The sequence below is a fragment of the Equus przewalskii genome, chromosome 1, assembly GCF_037783145.1.
Source record: "Equus przewalskii isolate Varuska chromosome 1, EquPr2, whole genome shotgun sequence".
Taxonomy (NCBI): domain Eukaryota; kingdom Metazoa; phylum Chordata; class Mammalia; order Perissodactyla; family Equidae; genus Equus; species Equus przewalskii.
The window spans coordinates 60,185,582-60,206,391 of record NC_091831.1 but is presented as its reverse complement, the minus strand read 5'-3'; the positions used below and the strand labels follow the sequence as shown (position 1 = coordinate 60,206,391).

Sequence of the window (20,810 nt, the reverse complement as noted above, 5' to 3'; positions counted from 1 at the left end):
TTTCCATCATCTCAAAAAAGAAACCCCATACCCTTTGAGCTTTCACTCCCCATTGTTGCTTCCCCTTCCCCTAGCTCCTGAAAACCACGAATCTGCTTTCTGTCTCAGTGGATTTGCCTATTCTGAATACTCCATACAAATAGAATTATATGACATGTGGCCTTTTGTGTGTGGCATCTTTCACTTACAATCTTTTCAAGGTTTATCCATATTTTATCATGTAACACTACTTCATTTCTTTTTATGGCCAAATAATATTCCATTGTATGGATATATACCATGTTTTGTTTATGCATTCATCACTTGATGAACATTTGGATTGTTTCCACTTTTGGGCTGTTATGAATAATGGTGCTATTCATACATTTTTTTCTCCTAATAATTTTTAATATTGTAAAACAGGACTGAGTTTACCACTATTTTTATTCACTTAATTGACATTGAGTGATATATAAAATAGCAAATAATTATTGAGCTCTTGCATTGTGCTAGACAGTATTCCGAGCGCCTCCTATGTTTATTTTGTTTAATCTTCTGTCCATCGCTGTGAGGTAGATATTGTTTTTCCATTTTAATGATGAAGAAATGGAAGTTTAGAGGGGGTGACTTGCTCAAGGTACCACAGCTAGTGGTGCCATTGGGCTGAGTAGAGTTGATGATACAAAGTTGCATAGGACCTAGTAACTGCTCTAATTTATGTAGTCCAGTAGAACAAATCGATGAAATTAGTCCTGGGAGTCACTGTGGGAAATTATTTCAATGGAAAAAAATCCTGTTTAAATTGAAGATTTTTTGATGATTGCTTGTCTGTTAACCAGTTGCACCAGTCTTTCAGCAGGTATTTTCATTAGGACCAGTCTTGACTAGAATTGGGTAGTAATTTGCACAGTATTTGAGGATTTAAAAAAGAGCAGCAGAGCTTTCTCAGTTATGCTTGGGTTTTTCAACTCCAAATCATATCCTGTTCCCTAGTTGTTAAAAAAAGATACTAGATAGATCAAATATCATGTAAGAAGGACTTTTGTTCGTTAGAGGTATCCATCTTCAGTCCTGAATCAGGACTGAAGGAGGTGAGACTATCTTGTTAAAAAAAAATTATCTTTTTGTTTCTTTTCTTTCTTTTTTTGAGAAGATGAATTTATTCTCCTTTACAACTTATGTCAAATATATCAGGTCCTTTTGGATTCTCTGGGGTGAAAGATACTATTAAAATATGAGTTTATTAGTTTACATTTGTACCATACTCTATTGTGTTAGTTTTCTCTTGCCGTGTAGTAAATTACCACAATCTTAGCAACTTAAATAAAACAACACCCATTTATCATCTCATAATACTGCAGTAGTTTTGTAGATCAGAAGACCTGGTGGGCTCAACTGGATGCTCTGCTTAGGGTCTTACAAGGCCAAAATCAAGGTGTTGGCCAGACTGGTCTCTTATCTGGAGGCCCTGGGGAAGAATCCATTTTCAGGTTTGTTCAGATTGTTGGCAGAATTCAGATCCTTGTGACTGTAGGTCTGAAGTTCCCGTTTCCTTGACATGTGGCCCTTCTAGTTTCTGTCAAATCCTTCTTGTGCTTCATATCTCTGACGTTGCCACTAGCCAGAGAAAACTCTGTTTTTTAGAGAGCTTGTGTGTATAGATCAGGCTCACCAGGATAATCTCCCTATGTTAAGGTCAACTGTGATATAACATAGTATAATCACAGTAGTGATATCACATTCACAGGTTCCACCCACAGTCAAAGGAGAGGGGATCACACAAGGGTGAGGGTCATTGAGGGTCATTCTTAGAATTCTGCCCACCACAGCTATTAATTTTTATTTTCAGACATTGTTGTGAAGGTCACATATTTGATAGAACAGACAACTTTTCTATTCCCAGGTCTCCTCCGGCCCCTCCCTCACCATTCCTTGAACTTCTTTTTTCTTCTTTTAAAATAGTTGGCCTCTTTTCTCTCTTTATTTGGTAGCAGACTTGTCCTTGACCTCACCCTTGACTCTCCAAGGAATCTGTGAATTTACTTTTTAGAATAGCATTTCCTGAAATCACCTTCCTTTGTGCTGATCAATTATATAAGAAATGTTGTTTGACTACAGACATTATCACCATCATCCCTGTGCTTTAGCTCCGTAAACCTGAGTATTTCATGTAGGATTTAGCTGCTCACGGACATCAGCAAGGTGTTTTTCATCTATGTGATGTGCGGATAAACTACACCTTATTTTTTCATTCTCTACTCTCTTGCATTAAGATTCAAAGATGTCTCACTGTCTGCGAGTTCAAGAAGTATATTAAAACCCTGTATATCTCTCAATCATTCTACAGCTGCTAATGCTGCTATAATTCCATTTTATCTCACAGCAGGGTCCTGTAGTAATGAAAAACAGTAACTCTGTTTGGTAGAGCATTCTGAAGGTTTATAGATCTGTCTGAAGCAACAGGGGATTTCTTAGGCTGCCTGGAGAACCTGAATAGGTTGTAGTTCCAGAAACTACATAATTCTCATATTGTAGTATGAAGTCTGGCGCTGGGAAGAAATGGCCAATGGATCTGGGGTCCTCCCCCCCCCCAGGTAGGATTATTTTTTCCCATTTAGTATTATTCACTGAAGAAGAAAATTTATATATAAAAGCTTTAGTGTATAATTTAGGATTCTTCATGTATAAGGGGACTGGCAGGATTTGTAATTATCTTATGAATTAATTTAGAATGAAGATGAGATAGTTGTCTTTGGTTGTAATAAAAGTTATAAACTCCTGAGTTCTGATGTTTGGTAGGAAAGTAAGAAAAGGAGATATTTATAAAATTCATATATTTCACCATTTGGATGGAGATGGTTGTTGTGACAAGTGTTTAGCTTTTATTCATTCATTCTCTATTTATTAAATGTCTACAATTTGCCGGGCTCTATAGTATGTACTAACAATGGACTCTGGGGCTGGCCCCGTGGCCGAGTGGTTAAGTTCACACGCTCCGCTGCAGGCGGCCCAGTGTGTCGTTGGTTCGAATCCTGGGCGTGGACATGGCACTGCTCATCAAAACCACGCTGAGGCGGCATCCCATATACCACAGCTAGAAGGACCCACAACGAAGAATATACAACTATGTACCCGGGGGGCTTTGGGGAGAAAAAGGAATAAATAAAATCTTTAAAACAAACAAATAAACAAAAAAATGGACTCTACCTTTATGGATCTCCTACTGTAGGGGAGGAAATAGTGTTCTTACAGAAATATAGTACTCTGATGTAAGTGCTATTAGATAGGGGAGTGCAGTAGGTACCCAGGGGAGAGATTCTCCAGTGGTCAGAAAATAAGGGAGGTGACGCTTCAACAGTCTTGAAGGAAGAACAAGAGTTTGTGCCAGGCTGGCAAGGGGGAGATGAGCATTCTGGGTAGAGGAAATGGCACTTGCAAGATATGGAGGTGTTCTAGTCTTCTGTGTTCAGGGGAGAGTGAGGAGTTTGTTATGACTGGAGCCTAGGAAGTGGGTAGGGTAGGGAAGAGGTAGGAGTTAAGAGCAGAAAGGTGAATGGTGTCCAGGTTGTGAAAGGTCTTGTGTGGGTTAAAGATTTTGAATGTATCCTATAGATAGGCAGAAACTAGTAAAGATTTTAAGTAGGGACGAATGTGATTAACTTAGCATTGTAGAAAAATAGTTCTGAAAGCAGTGTGGAAGCTGGATTGAGGGTTAAGGAGTGGGGCACCAGAGTCAGCTGACACCAGAGTCAGCTGATACAGTCTGTTGAAAAAAAGGTTAGGGTCTGTTGCATATTCAGGAGGGGATACATTCCAGAGATATTTCAGAGGTCTTCTCCAAAGTAGGTATAATAACAGTACCTACCTTTAGTGTTGATATAAAGCGTAAATAAGTTAATACATTTAAGGTGTTTAGAGCAGAGCATGACACATAGCTAGGTCTATGGACGAGTTAGTTGTTGTTATAATAATACTGTGGATTACCATGTGAGAGATGAGGTAAAGCGTGGCATCAGGAAAAAACTGAGGGTCTGGCTTGAACAGGAGGTGTATCATTAATCCACTGTTAATGTTTGAGTGATCTGTCTTTGGGAATAAATGTAGGTTAGTAGATGGACTGCTAACTAGTGCTTTCAAGTAACTGTGGAGAAATAGTTAAGCTTTTAGAAAAGTAGTTTTAACTAATTGTGCTCATCAAAGGTAAGAGAGATGCATCTTTTAGTGAAGGGGAAATGCTCTTTGCTCCTTTTTAATGGGCAGGGATATTTAGACAATGCATGAGAAAGTTCTTTTTTTCTGGTCAGTATAAAAGCTGATGCTTGAATATTTGTCCTTTGTTTTTAAGAATCTCTCCACTTTCCCATAATTATGTCTGGATAGAATTTATAAGCCAGAAGAGTCAAAACTGTTTTCTGAAACTTATTCAGCTTAATAAGGTATTATATTAACAACATATAGAGACTCTCAAATCTAAGTCAGCTTTTGTGAACATTCTTAAAGAATAATAGAAATGGGGGCCAGCCCCGTGGCCGAGTGGTTAAGTGCGCGTGCTCTGCTGCTGCGGCCCAGGGTTTCACCGGTTTGGATGCTGGGCGAGGATGTGGCACCGCTCATCAGGCCCTGCTGAGGCAGCGTCCCACATGCCACAACTAGAAGGACCTACAACTAAAAAATACACGGCTATGTATCGGGGGTGGGAGGGGCTTTGGGGAGATAAAGCAGAAAAAAAAAAGAGAAAGAATAATAGAAATGACTTAGCAGAGCCTAATTTAGCTCTTGATGGTGCTTAAAAGGGAGAACAAAGGTGCTATTTGTTTAAAGTGTTGCATAGTCATGTAAAAAGCAAGAAGAGAGGAAAGCCTGTATTTATTCCATACCACTGTGTAACAGAGGCTTCATACATATTTCTCTTACTCCTCAGAACAACCCTGAGAAGGAAATGTTGTCTATTTCATAAATGATGAAATTGAGTTTCAGGGCTATTGAGTAACTCACCTCAGGTCACACGGCTGTTAGGGGGCAGAATTAGAATTTGAACCCAGGCCTGTCTGGTTGCAAAGCCAAATGCTCTTTTCAGCAGTCTACCTTGTTTGAATAACTTTCCTATGTAAATGAGGTTTATATCACCTGCCCAGAAGTGATTTTATGGGATTCGGCCATAAAAAAAGAAGGGAAATATAATGAACATAGGAGAAGGCATCCATGCTTATTTCCTCTCTTTCTTTGCGTAGAATATCAGGAAGTGAACTGGTGAATCCCTCACAAATACCTATTTTGTACTTAATTAAGGTTTTGTGGGAGCATGTAAAAAATTTATAAGACCTTTGACTTCGAGGTAAACTAGGCCATTTCCCTTACCTTACAGAGGAGGGAACCAGGGTCTGTAGGATTTCACTTCTCTAGAGAAGTAAGATGATTTGCCCAGTTACATCTGGTTTGTAACAGAGTTGGAATTAGAATCCTAGACTCTGTATTCCAGGTTAAAGGCCTTTTATAGCTAAATCACAAACATTTGTTACGCCTGGAGTTCCTAGAAGATGATATTTGTTAATGTAATTTGAATATAATTTGAGGATTTTTTTTGTCTCTGGCTCTCAGCATGTCCTCTCAAGGTAGAGTGCTATAAATTATTTACATTCGGGGTGCTACACGTGTAGATCAGATTCATAGGTGTTCTTTTCTTAACTCGCATGTAGTGGAGCCCTTTGGGGTCTGAGTCTGAAAAGACGCTACCCTTCTGCTAGCTGACAGCTCTGGCAGTTGTACCTGCATTGTATCCCATCTGCGTGGAAATGATGGTTGAGTTTTAACCAGGGCTTTAAGGAACCAGAGAGAATGCTCCATGGTGGAGCATTTTCTCTGCTGGCCTCTTCCCCAAGCTTGACATTTTTAGCTTTCACTGTTCCATGTTCATTGTTCATGCTGATAGCATTGCCAGCAGTTCTGCCCCAGTAGAGCCTGAGTGCTGGATTAAAAGTGAAATCAATGAAGGGCCCGTGACGGTATGGTGATTGCTAGTGGTAAATCATGGAGCTGCAGTTTCAATGAGAGGGTTGAAGTCTTGCACCTGGGACTGCTGAGTTAGAACATGACTTTGGATTCTGAACTCTGGCTTAGGCCTGCACGTAAACTTCCTGTGGAGTCAGCTTTTGCGTGCATTTTTTTCTTGGATGAGACCTCCTTAACAAATAAAGAAACTGAGGCTCACAGATGTGACTTAGCCCTAAAGAAACACTTTTTTTTTCCGTCTAGACAAAATTGCCCCAGGGAATTCCTGTTACTTCACCCTTTGCTTCTCCTTGCTGGGTGGAAGGTCACCATCATTAGAATTTTCACGCACCAGCCTGGGTGGCCAACCTAATGGAGTAAAATAGTTACAGCTCTCAGTAATGGTGAGCTTGGAGCAGGGCCCAGTGTAATTAAACCCCTGGAGTAAAGAATTTGATGTTGGTCTTTATTTATTTCAGTGAAGAAGCTTGTGGGTGGGAATATGATATATTCCAAGCAAAGAAAAATAGTGGCTCTGGAGATTTATGCCATTGCCTTGAAGATTGTTTGGTTTCACATTAAATTTAGATAATTCAGTAAAAGTTTTTCTTGGTAGATGCCATTGCTAGGCAGGGTGAAATTTAGGATATTTCTCCACTTGTTAAACGATTGTGCAGTAGTGTTACATATAAATTATATGCTCTCCAATACAGTTAGAGACAACTCTTATGGCTCAGAGTTCCCCAAAAGATTTCAGGTTATGTGGCCTTTAGGTACCCCATCTGTTCCTTTTCCTGCTCTTTTGTGTTCTCTCTGTTTTGTTTCCCAGTATTCAATGTTTTCTTGGCAAGTGAACTCAAGTCGCTAAAGTGGTCCCAAAGAGTAAGGTGAGGGAAGAAAAGTTCTAGAGCTTCCTGTTTTTAGATAATGAGATAATACATTTGTGTTGTTTTAAACCACTAAGTTTGTAGTAATTTGTTAGAGCAGCAATAGGATACTAATAATTTTAAACTCACAGAAAAGTTGTAAGACTAAGGTTAGTACCCTTTGCTCAGATGCACTTATTGTTAATATTTGACTCTCTTTGTTTTATCATTCTCTTTCTCTTTTTTCTTTCTTTCTGAACTGCTTTAGAGTGCATTGCATATGTCATGGCCCTTTACCCTAAGTATTTCAATATATACTTGCTAACAATAGGAGTATTTTCTACATATTAACCATATAATTCTAACTTCAATATATTTAACATTTATACTTTTCATCTAATTTACCATCCACGTTCTAATTTGGTCAATTACATCATTTTTTTCCCCTCTAGTACAGGATCCAGCCTAGGATTAGGTGTTATATTTAGTTGTTATGTCTTTTTAGTCTCTTTGGATCTAGAACATTTCCACAGCCTTTCTTTGTCTTTCTTGACATTGATTTTTTTTTTTTTTTAATAGAAAGCTTCTCATTTGAAGTCTGTCTGATGTTTCCTCATGAGCAGACTCAGGTTATGCATTCTTGGCTAGAACGTTGCATAAGTGATGATATGTCTTTCTCAGCGTATTGCATCTAGATATGATGCCTTTCATTGGTAATGTTAATTTTTATACCATCCAGTCAAGGTATTGATTATTTTATTTTTATTTTTATTTTTTTGGTGCGGAAGATTCACTCTGAGCTAACATCCGTTGCCAATCTTCCTCTTTTTTGGTTTGAGGAAGATTAGCCCTGAGCTAATATCTGTGCCACTCTTCCTCTCTTTTGTATGTAGGATGCCTCCACAGCATGGCTGATGAGTGGTGTAGGTCTGTGCCTGGGATCTGAACCCCCAAACCCAGGCTGCCGAAGTGGAGCATGCTGAACTTTAACCACTTGGCCACAGGGCTGGCCCCCCAAGGTTTTGATTAATTTTGTCACTGTATAGTTACTATTATTTTTCCTTACAACCAGTAAGCAATTTCTGGGGAGACATTTTAAGACTATGCAAATATTATGCTTCTCAACAAAATTTCTCCTTAGATTTAGCATCTTTTGGTGATTCTTACCTGAACTAATCTTTGGTACGATGGTTAAAAAGTTATGATTTTTCCAACTCTAGTGTTTTCTCTATATTTACCAGTCGACATTCAGTATTCTACTGTAAGAAAAGCTCTCTCTTCTTATCTATCATTTTTTTTTGTTTTTTGAGGAAGATTAGCCCTGAGCTAACAGCCACTGTCAATCCTCTTTTTGCTGAGGAAGATTGACTTTGAGCTAACATCTTTGCCCATCTTCCTCTTTTTTATATGTGGGACACCTGCCACAGCATGGCTTGATGACTGGTGTGTAGGGCCGTGCCTGGGATCCGAACTCATGAACCCTGGGCCACCGAAGCTAAATGTGTGAACCTAACTGCTACTCCACCAGGCTGGCCCCTATCTATCTATTATTATATAGAATCATACATTCCTATTTTTTCAATAGTTCATAAATTATTACTTTTCTTAATTATTTTAGTACTCAAATTATCCCTGATTTTTTTTTATGTGTGTGTGAGGAAGATTGGCCCTGAGCTAACGTCTGTTGCCAGTCTTCCTCTTTTTGCTTGAGGAAGATTGTCACTGAGCCAACATCCATGTCAGTCTTCCTTTATTTTATGTGGGATGCTGCCACAGTTTGGCCGGATGAGCGGTGCTAGGTGTGCACACGGGATCCTAACCCACGAACCCTGGACTGCTGAAGCCTAGCGCACAAACTCAACCACTACACTACCAGGCTGGCCCCAAGTTGTCCCTGATTTAACCAGTGAGGGGAGCCCTTCAAGTTGGTTCCTGTGTGACATGCTTTCCCCCTCTCCCTCAGTACTTCCATACTTTCTGGCATAACAAGATGTTCCAGGCTTATCTTGTGCTTCCTTGTCCAAGCCCTGGAATCAGTCATTCCTCTAAGGAATCCTTGTTCCTTTTAGTGGGAAATGGTGTTAGAGACCAAAGCACCAGTGCTAGGTATGCTCTGGATGTCTTTGCTTCTAGGCCCTTTCAGTGGACAGAGCTAGGAAATAGATGCATGTATCTATGCACACATATACACACACACATACATACATATGCATGTGAATGCATATTTTAGAAATCCTAGTTCACAGAGATACCTCTAATTGCATTCATCCCCACAGGGTTCTTTCTTGCCCTCCACCGTTCCATGTTTTTATGTCCCTCCTTCTGTAGTAGGAATCCTGGCTTCCAATGTCAAAACCTTTACTCATTTGCTCAATCCTATGTACATCTAAAATAGTTGTTGATTTGCTTTGCCCATATATCTATGAGAAATAAACCTACTAAAAGACTTCAGGATTTATTTGTACTTCTCTCCACCCCTACCAAAAACTGAGATATAAAGTCAAATATTGTGTTCATAAGTACTTGAATTAGTTCTTCCTTTTTTAACCCCCTCTAGTGTGGATTTGATAATCATTTGAAATGCAGTTGGATTCATTTTTAGTTTGCTTTCAAATTTAATTTCTTTGCCTCTTCTCATCCTTGATTTAATTTAATTTAATTTAATTTTTTTTTCTGCTTTTTTCTCCCCAAGTCTCCCCAGTACATAGTTGTATATTTTAATTGTGGGTCCTTCTAGTTGTGGCATGTGGGACACCGCCTCAAAGTGGCCTGACAAGCGGTGCCAAGTCTGCGCCCAGGATCCGAACCAGCGAAACCCTAGACCGCCGAAGCGGAGCACGCGAACTTAACCCCTCGGCCACGGGGCTGGCCCCTAATTTTATTTTGAATATGTAGAGCATCGACATGCTTTCAAAAGTCAAAACTATCCGAAAGGGCATACTCAGAAGAAGTGTCGCATATTCCTGTATGCCTTCCACCCCATTCCCCTCATCCCTTGTGGGTAACCAGATTCATTCCTTTCTGGTTTATTTGTCCTGTGTTCCTTTTTGTAAAAATAAGCAGGTATATGTGTGTTTTCTTGTTTTCCCTTCTTTCTTACACAGATGGTAGCAAACTATATTCTCTTCTGTACTTTGCTTTCTTCGTTTAACATTATGTCCTGAAAAATCACTCCATATCACTTTATACGTGTTTATATGTAGTTTTCAACCCATCTTCTATACTTGAACATTTAAATATTTTCCAATATTTTGCAATAATGCCGAAGTGACTAACCTTGTGCACATGTATTTTATATTGTTGGAAATGTATCCTCAGGATGAATTCCCAGAAGTAGGATTTCTGGGTGAATTAGACTACTTGGGCTGCTATAACAGCATACCACGCACTGAATGACTTAAGCAATAGAAATTGATTTTCTCACAGTTGTGGAGTCTGCACGTCCAAGATCACTGTGCTGGCAGGTTGGTTTCTGGTGAGGCCTTTCCTCCTGGCCTGCAGTTAGCCACCTTCTTGGTCTGTCCTCACATGGCCTTTTCTCTGTGTGTGTGCTCCTGATACCTCTTTCTCTTTTTTTTTTTTTAAAGATTTTATTTTTTCCTTTTTCTCCCCAAAGCCCCCCGGTAGATAGTTGTGTATTCTTCGTTGTGGGTTCCTCTAGTTGTGGCATGTGGGACGCTGCCTCAGCGTGGTCTGACAAGCAGTGCCATGTCCGCGCCCAGGATTCGAACCGACGAAACACTGGGCCGCCTGCAGCGGAGCGCGCGAACTTAACCACTCGGCCACGGGGCCAGCCCCCCTCTTTCTCTTTTTATAAGAACACAAGTCCTGTTGGATTAGGGCCCCACCCTTCTGACTTCATTTAACCTTAATTACATCCTTAAAGGCCCATCTTCAACTATAGTCACATTGGGAGTTAGGGCTTCATCAGAAGGATTTTGGGTGGACACAATTTAGTCCATAACATGAGGTCAAAGGGTAAATACTTAAGTACCTTTTGTTTTGTTAGGTATTGCCAAATTTCCCTCTATGGAGGTTGTACCATTTTGCATTTCCACTAGCAATGTATAAAAGAGCCTGTTCCTCACAGCCTCTCCAATAAAGCACATTGTCAAGCTTTCCAATTTTTGTCAGTTTGATGGGTAAGAAATGGTTTTCAATGTACTTTTAATTTGCATTTCTTTTTTTTATGAGTGAAATTGTACATCTTTCCCATATGTTTGAGTAATTCTTTATCTTTATTTTTGTGAAATGTCTGTCTTTTGCTCTTGTGCATTTTTCCTTTGATATTTAAAAGTTCTTTACATATTAGAGAGATTAACCTTTTATCTGTGGTATATACGTATTTCAAATACTTTCTTCTAGTGTTTTGTTTGTCTTTTGACTTTGCTTATGGTTTTTGCCACGTGAAAGTTTTCTATTATAGACACTCAAACTTCTCAGTCTTTTCTCTTATTGAATCTGGATTTCTAGTCTTAGTTTGTCTACATTTCAGGTTAAAGAGGAATTCACCTATGTTTTCTTCTGTATGGTTTCGTTTTTTACATTTGAGTCTTTAATTTGGAGTTCGTTCTTGTGTGTGGTGCAAGGAATGGATATAGTTGTATTTGTTTTCCAAACGGCTGTCCACTTGCCCAAACATAATTTATTAACAAAAAACAGTGATTTGAGTTGGCAACTTTATCATCTACAAAGATTTCTATGTGTACATGGTGTTTTTAATGTTATAGATTGAAAGACCTTTGGGAAGTCATCAAATAGGAAAGGTCAAATAAAAGATGACCACTCTTGAACTAGTCCATGAGGATAGCTCTCAGCATGTTGAGTTATAGATGAAAATTTGCTTCAGAGTTGCTAGGATGCTCTTAAAAAGAAAAGGCGTACGGGACCGGCCTGTGGTGTAGTGGTTAAGTTGGTGCACTCCACTTTGTTGGCCCTGGGATTCACAGGTTCGGATTTTGATCAAGTTCAATTAATGCTTTATTTTCTTCTTTTTTGGATCATTCTTTTGATATATCAATATCATATTGATCAAAAGTGTGGGCTTTGGCCATAAAAAAGAACAAAATCGTCCCATTTGCAACAACATGGATGGACCTTGAGGGAATTATATTAAGTGAAATAAGCCAGATAGAGAAGGACAATCTCTGTATGACTCCACTCATATGAGGAATTTAAAAATGCAGACAAAGAGAACACATTAGTGGCTACTAGGAGAAAGGTAGGGTGGGTGGTGGGCACAAAGGGTATAGGGGTGCACCAACAACATGACTGACAAACAATAATGTACAACTGAAATTTCACAAGATTGTAACCTATCATTAACTCAATAAAAATTAAATTAAAAAAAAAATTAAGCATGGTCTTTGGGGCCTGACTGCCTGAGTTTGAATTTTGGTTTCATCCCTTCCTAGCAGTGTTACTTTGGGAAAATGGCTTTATTTCTCTTTGCCTCAGTTCCTTCACCTGTGAAATGTGGATAATACTACTTCCCTCGTGGGATATTTGTGTATATAAAGTACATAGGAAATGCGTAGAGAAGAGTAAGAGCTCAGAAAATATTAGCTCTTATTTCTAGGGGAACAATTCTCAACTGTAGTTTGGGGTGGAGTTGTGCATATTGGAATCATTTCGGGGGCTTTTTAACATTTTGCATGACTTTCTAAAGTGACAGGTTCTGCTATGGGTTAGAGCAGCTGGGTTGGTAAGCATTGCACATTTAACGCTGATTGTTCCTTAAAAATCACTTCATTAAGTGAGGCAATTTGGGTTGATGTGTGGAATCACAAAACTCTTCATCACATGTAAAAATAGCTCAAGCTCCATTAACACTTAGAGGATGAATAATCTATTAACTCCTGTTGCCAAGGCAAAAATTAGGCAGTCTTAGACAAACCAAGAACAGGATATAAGCTATCTGCATTTGATAAATACATTTCTCTGCCTTTGGAGTGGTTTATTAGTGCAGGGATCAGATTATGGGATAAGAACTTGCAATTCAAAGATCAAATTCCTGCTTTGCTCCTGTTGGGGAAGAAGATTCTCAGCTTTTTTCCCTGTCTTCATTTGCAGAATGAGTTTAATGAAATTTGAGACTGCCTGACCTTCAAAAGGGATTCGTGATCTGATGTGGGATTATTATTAGAGTCTATAAAGAATTCTTACAACTCAACAATGAAAAGAAAACGGGCAAAGGATTTGAATAGGCGAATCCTTAGGATTCAGTGTACAAATGTCCAGTGAGGACATGAAAATATATTCAGCATCATTGGTCAATAGGGAAATGCAAATCAAAATCACAATGAGATACCACTTCACGCCCACTAGGATGGCTATAATAAAATAAAAAATGGAAAATATTAAGTGTTGGTGAATGTGTAGAGAAATAGGAACCCTCATACATTGTTGCTAGGAATGTAAAATGGTTTAGCTGCTGTGGAAAACTGTTTGGTGGTTCCTCAAAAAGTTAAACATAGAGTTACCATATGACCAAGCAATTCCACTCCTAGGTATATAGTCAAAAGAATTGAAAAACATATGTCAACAAAGAAACTTACACAGGAATGTTTTTATAGCAACATTATTCACAATAGCCAAAAGATAGAAAGAACCCAAGTAGCCATCAAGGGATGAATGGATAAACAAATTGTGTTATATACATAAAATGGGATAAAAGAAGGAATGAAGTACCAATACATGCTGCAACTTGAATGAAGTTCAAAAACATGCTAAGTGAAAGGAACCAGGCACAAAGGTCATATATCGTATGATTCCTTTTATATGCTATATTCAGAATAGGCAAATCCAAAGAGACGGAAAGCAAATTAGAGATTACTAGGCGATGGGGAATGGGGAGTGACTATTTGATGGGTATGGAGTGTTTTTATGGGGTATTAAAAAAATTTTGAAACTAAAGAGAGCTGGTGGTTGCACAACATTGTGAATACACCAAATAGCACTGAATTGTACACTTTAAAAGGGTTAATTGTATGTTAAATGAATTTCATGTCAGTTTTTTAAAAAGGGGTATTCACATGTATATTTACCTTTTCTGCTTCCCAGAGACACAAGTTTTACAGTGCAAAGAATGATGAAACAAGAAAAGGATGACCATATTTGATGTGGCAAATCCAATGTCTGGATATCTCTCCAAATTAATTTTTCACTCATCTCTTTGCATGGGAGGATTTTTTCTTTTTTTTCTCCCCAAATCCCCAGTACATTGTTATATATCCTAGTTGTGAGATCTCCTGGTTCTTCTTTGTGAGCCACTGCCACAGCATGGCAACTGACAGACAGGTGGTGTGGTTCTGCAACCAGGAAATGAACCCAGGGTGCCAAACTTTAACCACTAGGCCATCAGGGCTGGTTTGAGAATTGATTCTTAACGCTAAGTATTTTACCTGAAAATACTGCAGTGTCTGCTAAAATAGAAACAGTGTTTTTTATAAAGAATATATTATTCCCTGGGGAAGTCTATAAGAGACCCAATTGCTCTGGAACTAATAAAGCTGATAAGGAATGGAAGATATTTTTAGAACCCACATTCAGATGGCATTCAGTTTTTCCTGGGCATACCATTCCATTAGGCTACCAGTTCCTTTTTTAAAAAATACTTTTTTATCAAGGTGAAATTCATGTAACATAAAATTAACCATTTTCAAATAAATGATTCAGTGGCATTTAGTGCATTTGCAGTGTTATGTAACTACCAGTTATATATCATTCCAAAACATTTTCATCACCCCAAAGGAAATCCCCTACCTATTAAGTACAACCTCATCAGCAGTTACTATTTTCCATTTTTTTGATTATAGCTAGCCTAATGGGTGTGAAATGGTACTCGTTGTTAGTTTTAATTTGAAGTCCTCTAAATGACTAATGAAATTGAACATCTTCATGTGCTTGTTGGACATTCGTATTTCTTCTTTGGAGAAATGTCTACTCAAGTTTTTTTTTCTTTCTTTTAAATTGGGTTCCTTGTCTTTTAGTTGTTGAGTTGTAAGTGTTCTTCATATGTTATGGATACTTGTCAGATATATGGTTTACAGATATTTCTCACATTCTGCAGATTTTCTTTTCACTTTCTTGATAGTGCCCTTTGATACACAAAAGTTTTTAATTGTGATGAAGTCTAATTTATCTGTTTTTCTTTTGTTGTCCATACTCTAGGTGTCACACATAAGAATCTATTGCCAAATCCAAGGTCATGAAGACTTTCCCCTATTTTTCTTCTAAGAATTTTATGGTTTTAGCTCTTATATTTTATGTCATTGATCCATTTTGATATAGTTTTTGTATATAATATGAGGTTAAGGGTCCAACTTCATTCTTTTGCATGTCAATATTCAATTGTTCCAGCATCCATTTGTTGAAGAGACTCTTCTTTCCCCATTAAATTTTCTTGGCACCCTGGTTGAAAATCAATTGGTCATAGATGTGTGGGTTTATTTCTGGACTCTGAATTCTATTCCTACCATTTACTTTTGTTTTGGCTGAGTTTCTTGTTTTTCCCCTTTGATAACAGGATCACGGGGTTGATGGCACCATTTTCCAGAATCCCAAAAAGCTTCACCTAACTATTGGGATGTTGGTGCTTTTGAGTGAGCAAGAGATCCAGCAGACATGTGAGATGCTACAGCAGTGTAAAGAGGAATTCATTGAGTGAGTAGTCCACAGGAGTGGGGAAGGGTTTTCACCCCGTACTGGCTTCTTTTTGGTGTCACAGACTTGTTTTTGGACTAGGAACTGGGTGACATGGGAACAAGGTTTGTTGACTCACTCGTTTATAACACAGAACTTTGGATCATTGTAGGAAAGGTTTAAAATGGATTTAAAGCATATATTTACAAATTTCTACAGAAAGACGCTACTTTGTTATACTAGTTCACTTGACAAATTTTGTTCTTTCACAGAATATCCCATTATTTTCTCTGAAAGGCAATTCTCTTCATTGTCTGTTGAAGAGTATCGGCTGCTGTATTAGTTTTCTGTGCTGCTGTAACACATTACTACAGGCTTGGTGGCTTAAAACAACACAAATTTATTATCTTATAGTTCTGTCGGACAGAAGTCTCATGTGGATTCACTGCGCTGAAATCAAGGTGTCAGCAGGGTTATGTTCCTTTCCAGAGGGCAGAATCCATATCCTTGCCTTTAAAATCCAGCTTCTAGAGGCCACCCACATTCCTTGGCTAGTGACCGCCTTCCTCCATCTTAAACACTAGCAACACTGCATCTCTCTAACCCTTAATCTGTTGTCACATCTCTCTCTCTAGCCATAGCAGGGACAGGTTCTCTGTTTAAGGACTGCTTGATTTGACTGAGCATACCCAGGTAATCCAGGATAATCTCCCCACCTCAAAGTCTTTAGCCTTAATTGTATCTGCAGAAGTCATTTGCCATATAAGGTAGCATTTGTACAAATTCCAGAGAGCAAGACATGGGCATCTTTGGAGGGCTGTTATTCTGTTTACCCCAGTAACTCACACATTATAACATGATTCCCTGGGAAGGTCTTCATTGTATTTCAGAAATGCAGACTTTAATTTTCTTTTTTTAATACAGGTAATTTTGTTTGAGTCAGCAAGGATACCAAAAACTGTCCAAGCAATCTGTTTTGGCTCAGGGAAAACAAACATTGCTGTTCTGGAGGCAGAGTTGTTAAACTTTTTACTGTAAAATTTTACCTTATGCATGGACCTGACCTAACAACTTTATTTCAAAGAATCATCTCTTACCCCCTCTCCCTTTACTCCTTTTAAGATTGATGAAGAACAAGAGAAATTTGAAAACTGACTCACTTGCATAGTTTTATTTTTTACTTAGTTATGATATACAGGTCCCATGCTATTCTGACATGGCCTTATAGAAAGAAATGAGTTACCTGGTTCATTGGGTAAAACAAGGTAAAATGATTTAAATTTTTTTTCAATTTATGTTGTATATGCAACTGTGTAATATGATGACTTATTTGTGGACTAATTCTCTTTTTTCATTAATTGTTTTGAAGACAAGATATTTTTCTTGAGCAATATCGTAAGCAGATTTGGTTTGCAGTCTGCTTATTCTTTCTGAATCTTAAACAGCAAAATATACTTCTTTGTCTTGTTCTTTGCTGTGTGATGGACATAACTCTTTTTCTCTCAACCTTACCAAAATTCAAAATGATTTGGTCTGTTAATTAGATATTTACAATTTTCCTTGCACAAAATGAAACTTTATGATTACCTTACAAAGCAGAGCAATTTTACCTGGCTTAAGAATCAGTTCTAGTACTTTAACTTTTTCTCAGATTTTACGTTTTCCTAAACAAAACTGAAAGCACCTGTATTTTTTTGGCTGCCATTAGATAGTCCTGCTAAGAAAAAACTTAAAGGTAGGTAGAATATTTGTTTAGAGAAGTATTTGGTATTTTTACCTTATGAAAATCAGGTCACAGGTTTTTAATCACTGAACTTTTATCCTGAGCTGTGTGAGGATTTAGCTGAGTTCCTCCCTTTTGTGTCTCTTGGTGCCTTTTATGACTAAATGCTAAATCCAAGCCCTTCAAGCATGTCAGGGTTGGTGTGCATAGGAAATGAAGAGCAGCCTTAATGGTTCCTAAGAATTTTTGACATGACAAGATGAAAACAGTAATTGTAGTTTTCAAATTCAGCAAAGCCTTTGAAATAAGACAGCTTTACCCTGCCAAAAATCTGCATGCAGGCAAAAATTTTTTTGAAAATGTTCTTTTCAGAAAGCTGGAAAGATTTGAAACCAGCAAGTAAAGCAAGCCTCCCCAGCCCTCTCCTCCCACCTTCGCCTCTGCCACACACACTTGTTTAAAAAGTATATAGTGCAAAATTAATTTACTTCTGAGAAGATGAGTGAGAGTTAGAATTGGTTGTTTGAGTTGGTTAGAAGTGCTGTGTTTTTCTAAAAGGAAGAAACTGTTTCCTTAAGAAAAAACGACAATAAAGCCCTAGTGAGTAAAATATCTCATCTAACTTTCTTTTTCTTTATTTGTGATCCCAAATTAAAATATAAAAATGGAAAACATCGAAAATGAAGAGATTGGTATATAATGTGCTGTAGTTTAATTTGACAGCTTTTTAAATTGAGATGTTAAATGTAGCTATCTTGGAATTTAATTAAAACTGTAGTGATAGATAGATATTTTAAAGAAATGGATAGTTGAATATTTGTTTTAAATTTTGGCATGGTTTTTGAATTTAAGGTCTGTTACTTGACCAGAAAGAGAACTTTGATTTCACTTTTTAGGCTAAGGGCTCATGTAGCTGTATAGATTTCGAATGAATTATTCACAGTGTTCAGTAAACGCTGAAGCTGTAAATGTGTCCCTTGTGACTTTTCTTTGTGAGCTGCAGAACACAAGCAGTGCAGTGGCCCTAAGTAACTATGTTGTCTGACAAATAGGCAGCACTTCTTTAGCTCCAGTGTCACTCAGCTTATACCTAAGGGTTCTCAACAGCCCTGAGGGAAAACCAAATAAGAAGTTAAGAAGGGACAAGAACGAGGAGAGAAGAAAAGGAGGAAGAATACCCATGGACAAATGTTGGTTCCTGATTGCCTCAGATGTCTCTCACTGGTTGAGAAGTCTGCTCACTGGTGTCCTAGATGGGATGAAGTTTGGTCACCAGGACAAAGAGCATTTATCAGGCAAACCATTGGGTTTCTCTCTTGCTCTCTAATCTCCCTCTTGGTACATCCTAGGGATAGGTCGAAAGAGTTTCTGGTTCTGCTCACAAGGTAGGCTTTGGATCCTGTTTCATCTTTTTGTTCTTGATAGCCCATCTATTTCCAAGGATTTGAGGTAGTTTCTAGTGAGGACATATATACAAAAGAAATGTTGAAGTCAGATCAGAAACCATAAAGATGAATGGGGAGAAAATTCTACCTGAAAACCAAGGTAAGATAATGTACTTGAGCATTAAAATTTAGTACTATCTTCAAGCACCAGTATACTTGGAACTAAATTCGAAAAAGAAACACAGTAATTATTATAGTTTTCATCTGATAAAAAGGAGCAAGCAGTTTTTTAGGAGAGAATCCTTTTCTGGTTCTCAGTCGAAGAAAAACTTGTTGGGTAAATAACATTAAGAACCCAGAATGATGATAAGCCGTGTCTTCAACAGGAGTTTTACAGAAGATACGAAAACATTGTTCACATCACTCTTTCTTGTATTGACTCTTAGAAATTGAGGATATAACATTAAATAAACCAGTATAATTTTAGTGGGAGACTAAACCAATGGTATGGTACTTTCTGGTGATTTAACTATGGAGGGTTAGAGCTGAAAAAATGTGGAGGTGTGTATAGTTACCATTAAACTGTTTTTTTCAAATAAGTTTTGTTGACTGTACTTTGATAGGATTGAATGGCAGTTTTTCATATTGACTTCTTTGGCTATTACTTGGAATGGAGATATGCTGTATTGTTGATTGAAGCTACGCTGTATTGTTGATTGAAGCTGCAGGCCTCAGGGCTTGGCTTGTGTTTTGAAATGTCCCACTTATTAGAGGTGGTGTCAGTGATACTTTTGATCAAGGCCATCATTTTTCTCAGTCAAGTCTCTGTCTAAAATAGTTGAGTTATTTAGTTTCTTACTGAGAAAAATTCTGGTCTTGTGCAATAATATGGCCTTGAATTTTTAAGGGAATCTTTATCATAGGATTCCTAGGCTACAAAGAGTCTCCCTATGACCTCGATTCAATATCAAGAGAACTTTTTTGTTTTGCTTTTTCGTAATTGTCTTTTGATGAATCCTAACATCCTTTTGTCTTTGAGCCAGTACCACATTTTATTCAGTGACAATATAGGCATGTGTCCACCTCCTTCTCAGAATTGTCCAGAACAGCTTTTCCCTTTATAGCAGAACATTCAATCAGTGTTTACCAGAGATGTATCGAATACCCATTTTATATAAGGTACTGAACCAGGTGCTGGGGATATAGGAGTGGACCAGATGGATAGAGTCCCTGGCCTCATAGGGCTTCAAGAAGGCTGTGTGTAGTGAGCTGATTTTTAGTTGGGTTTCAGCTTGGCACAGCAAGGCCTTTTCTGGTTGAAGTATAAGTCTGTTTTTAAGGGGTCTGGGAAGTAAGCAGTATGGTGGGGTTTCACCTAACATATAAGTAATACATGATAGTTTTAGAAAAGCCAAAAATTGCAGATAAAAATATCACTTACCACTTAAAGATAGTTACCATTAACAGTTCAAAGTATATACTCCCACACTTTTTTATATCGTGTATATATATATTTTTTCCTTGAGGTGTAATTTACTTAGAGTAAAATGCACAGATCTCAAGTGTAGTTGATGATTTTTGACAAATGTATACAACCATGTAACTTCACCCAAATCAAGATGTAGGACATTGTCATCACCCTATGACATTCCTTCATGCACTTTTCCGCTAAATTCACTTCTCCCAGAAGTAAATACTGTTCTGATTTCTATTACCATTGATTAATTTTGCTTGTTCTTTTATGTCATATAAATAGAAACATTCAGTATGTACAGTTTTGTGTTTGGCTTCTTTTGCATATATTTTTTGAAACTTTTTAATGGATAATACATTTACATGGTTCAAAAGTTTGAAGGTACAAAGAGTGTGCAGTGAAGAGTTTGCTTCCCACCAAGCACCCTGCTCTCCTCTCTAAAGGCAACAGATGTTAGCAGTTTCTTTGTCTCCTTCCAGAGATTTTGTGTATGTCCAAGCAAATATATATATGTAAGTTTTCTTACCCCTATCTTATGCACAAATAGTAGTATAGCGTGCACATTCTTGTGCACCGTTTTTTAACCTAAAAAGATAATCATTAGGTATCAGTGTCTGAAAGGCTTTCTTAGCATATATGGCTTATTTATTGCTCATAGTATTCTGATTTATTTAATCAGTCCCATGTTATTAGATACTTAGTCCATTGCTAATCTTTTGCTACTCCAAACAATGCCTCAGTCAAAACCCTAT

The 20,810-nt window shown here is 37.9% G+C and overlaps 1 protein-coding gene across 2 annotated transcripts in view; it reads left to right on the top strand.

Annotated features, from left to right (window-relative positions):
* ASCC1 (activating signal cointegrator 1 complex subunit 1) overlaps positions 1-20,810 on the top strand; it is a 117,838-nt gene that overhangs the window by 36,229 nt on the left and 60,799 nt on the right. For both annotated transcript variants that reach the window (XM_070565396.1, XM_070565405.1), the window contains exon 6: positions 15,361-15,497. In XM_070565396.1, coding sequence (XP_070421497.1) covers positions 15,361-15,497 — 137 coding nt within the window. The remainder of the gene's footprint in view (positions 1-15,360; positions 15,498-20,810) is intronic.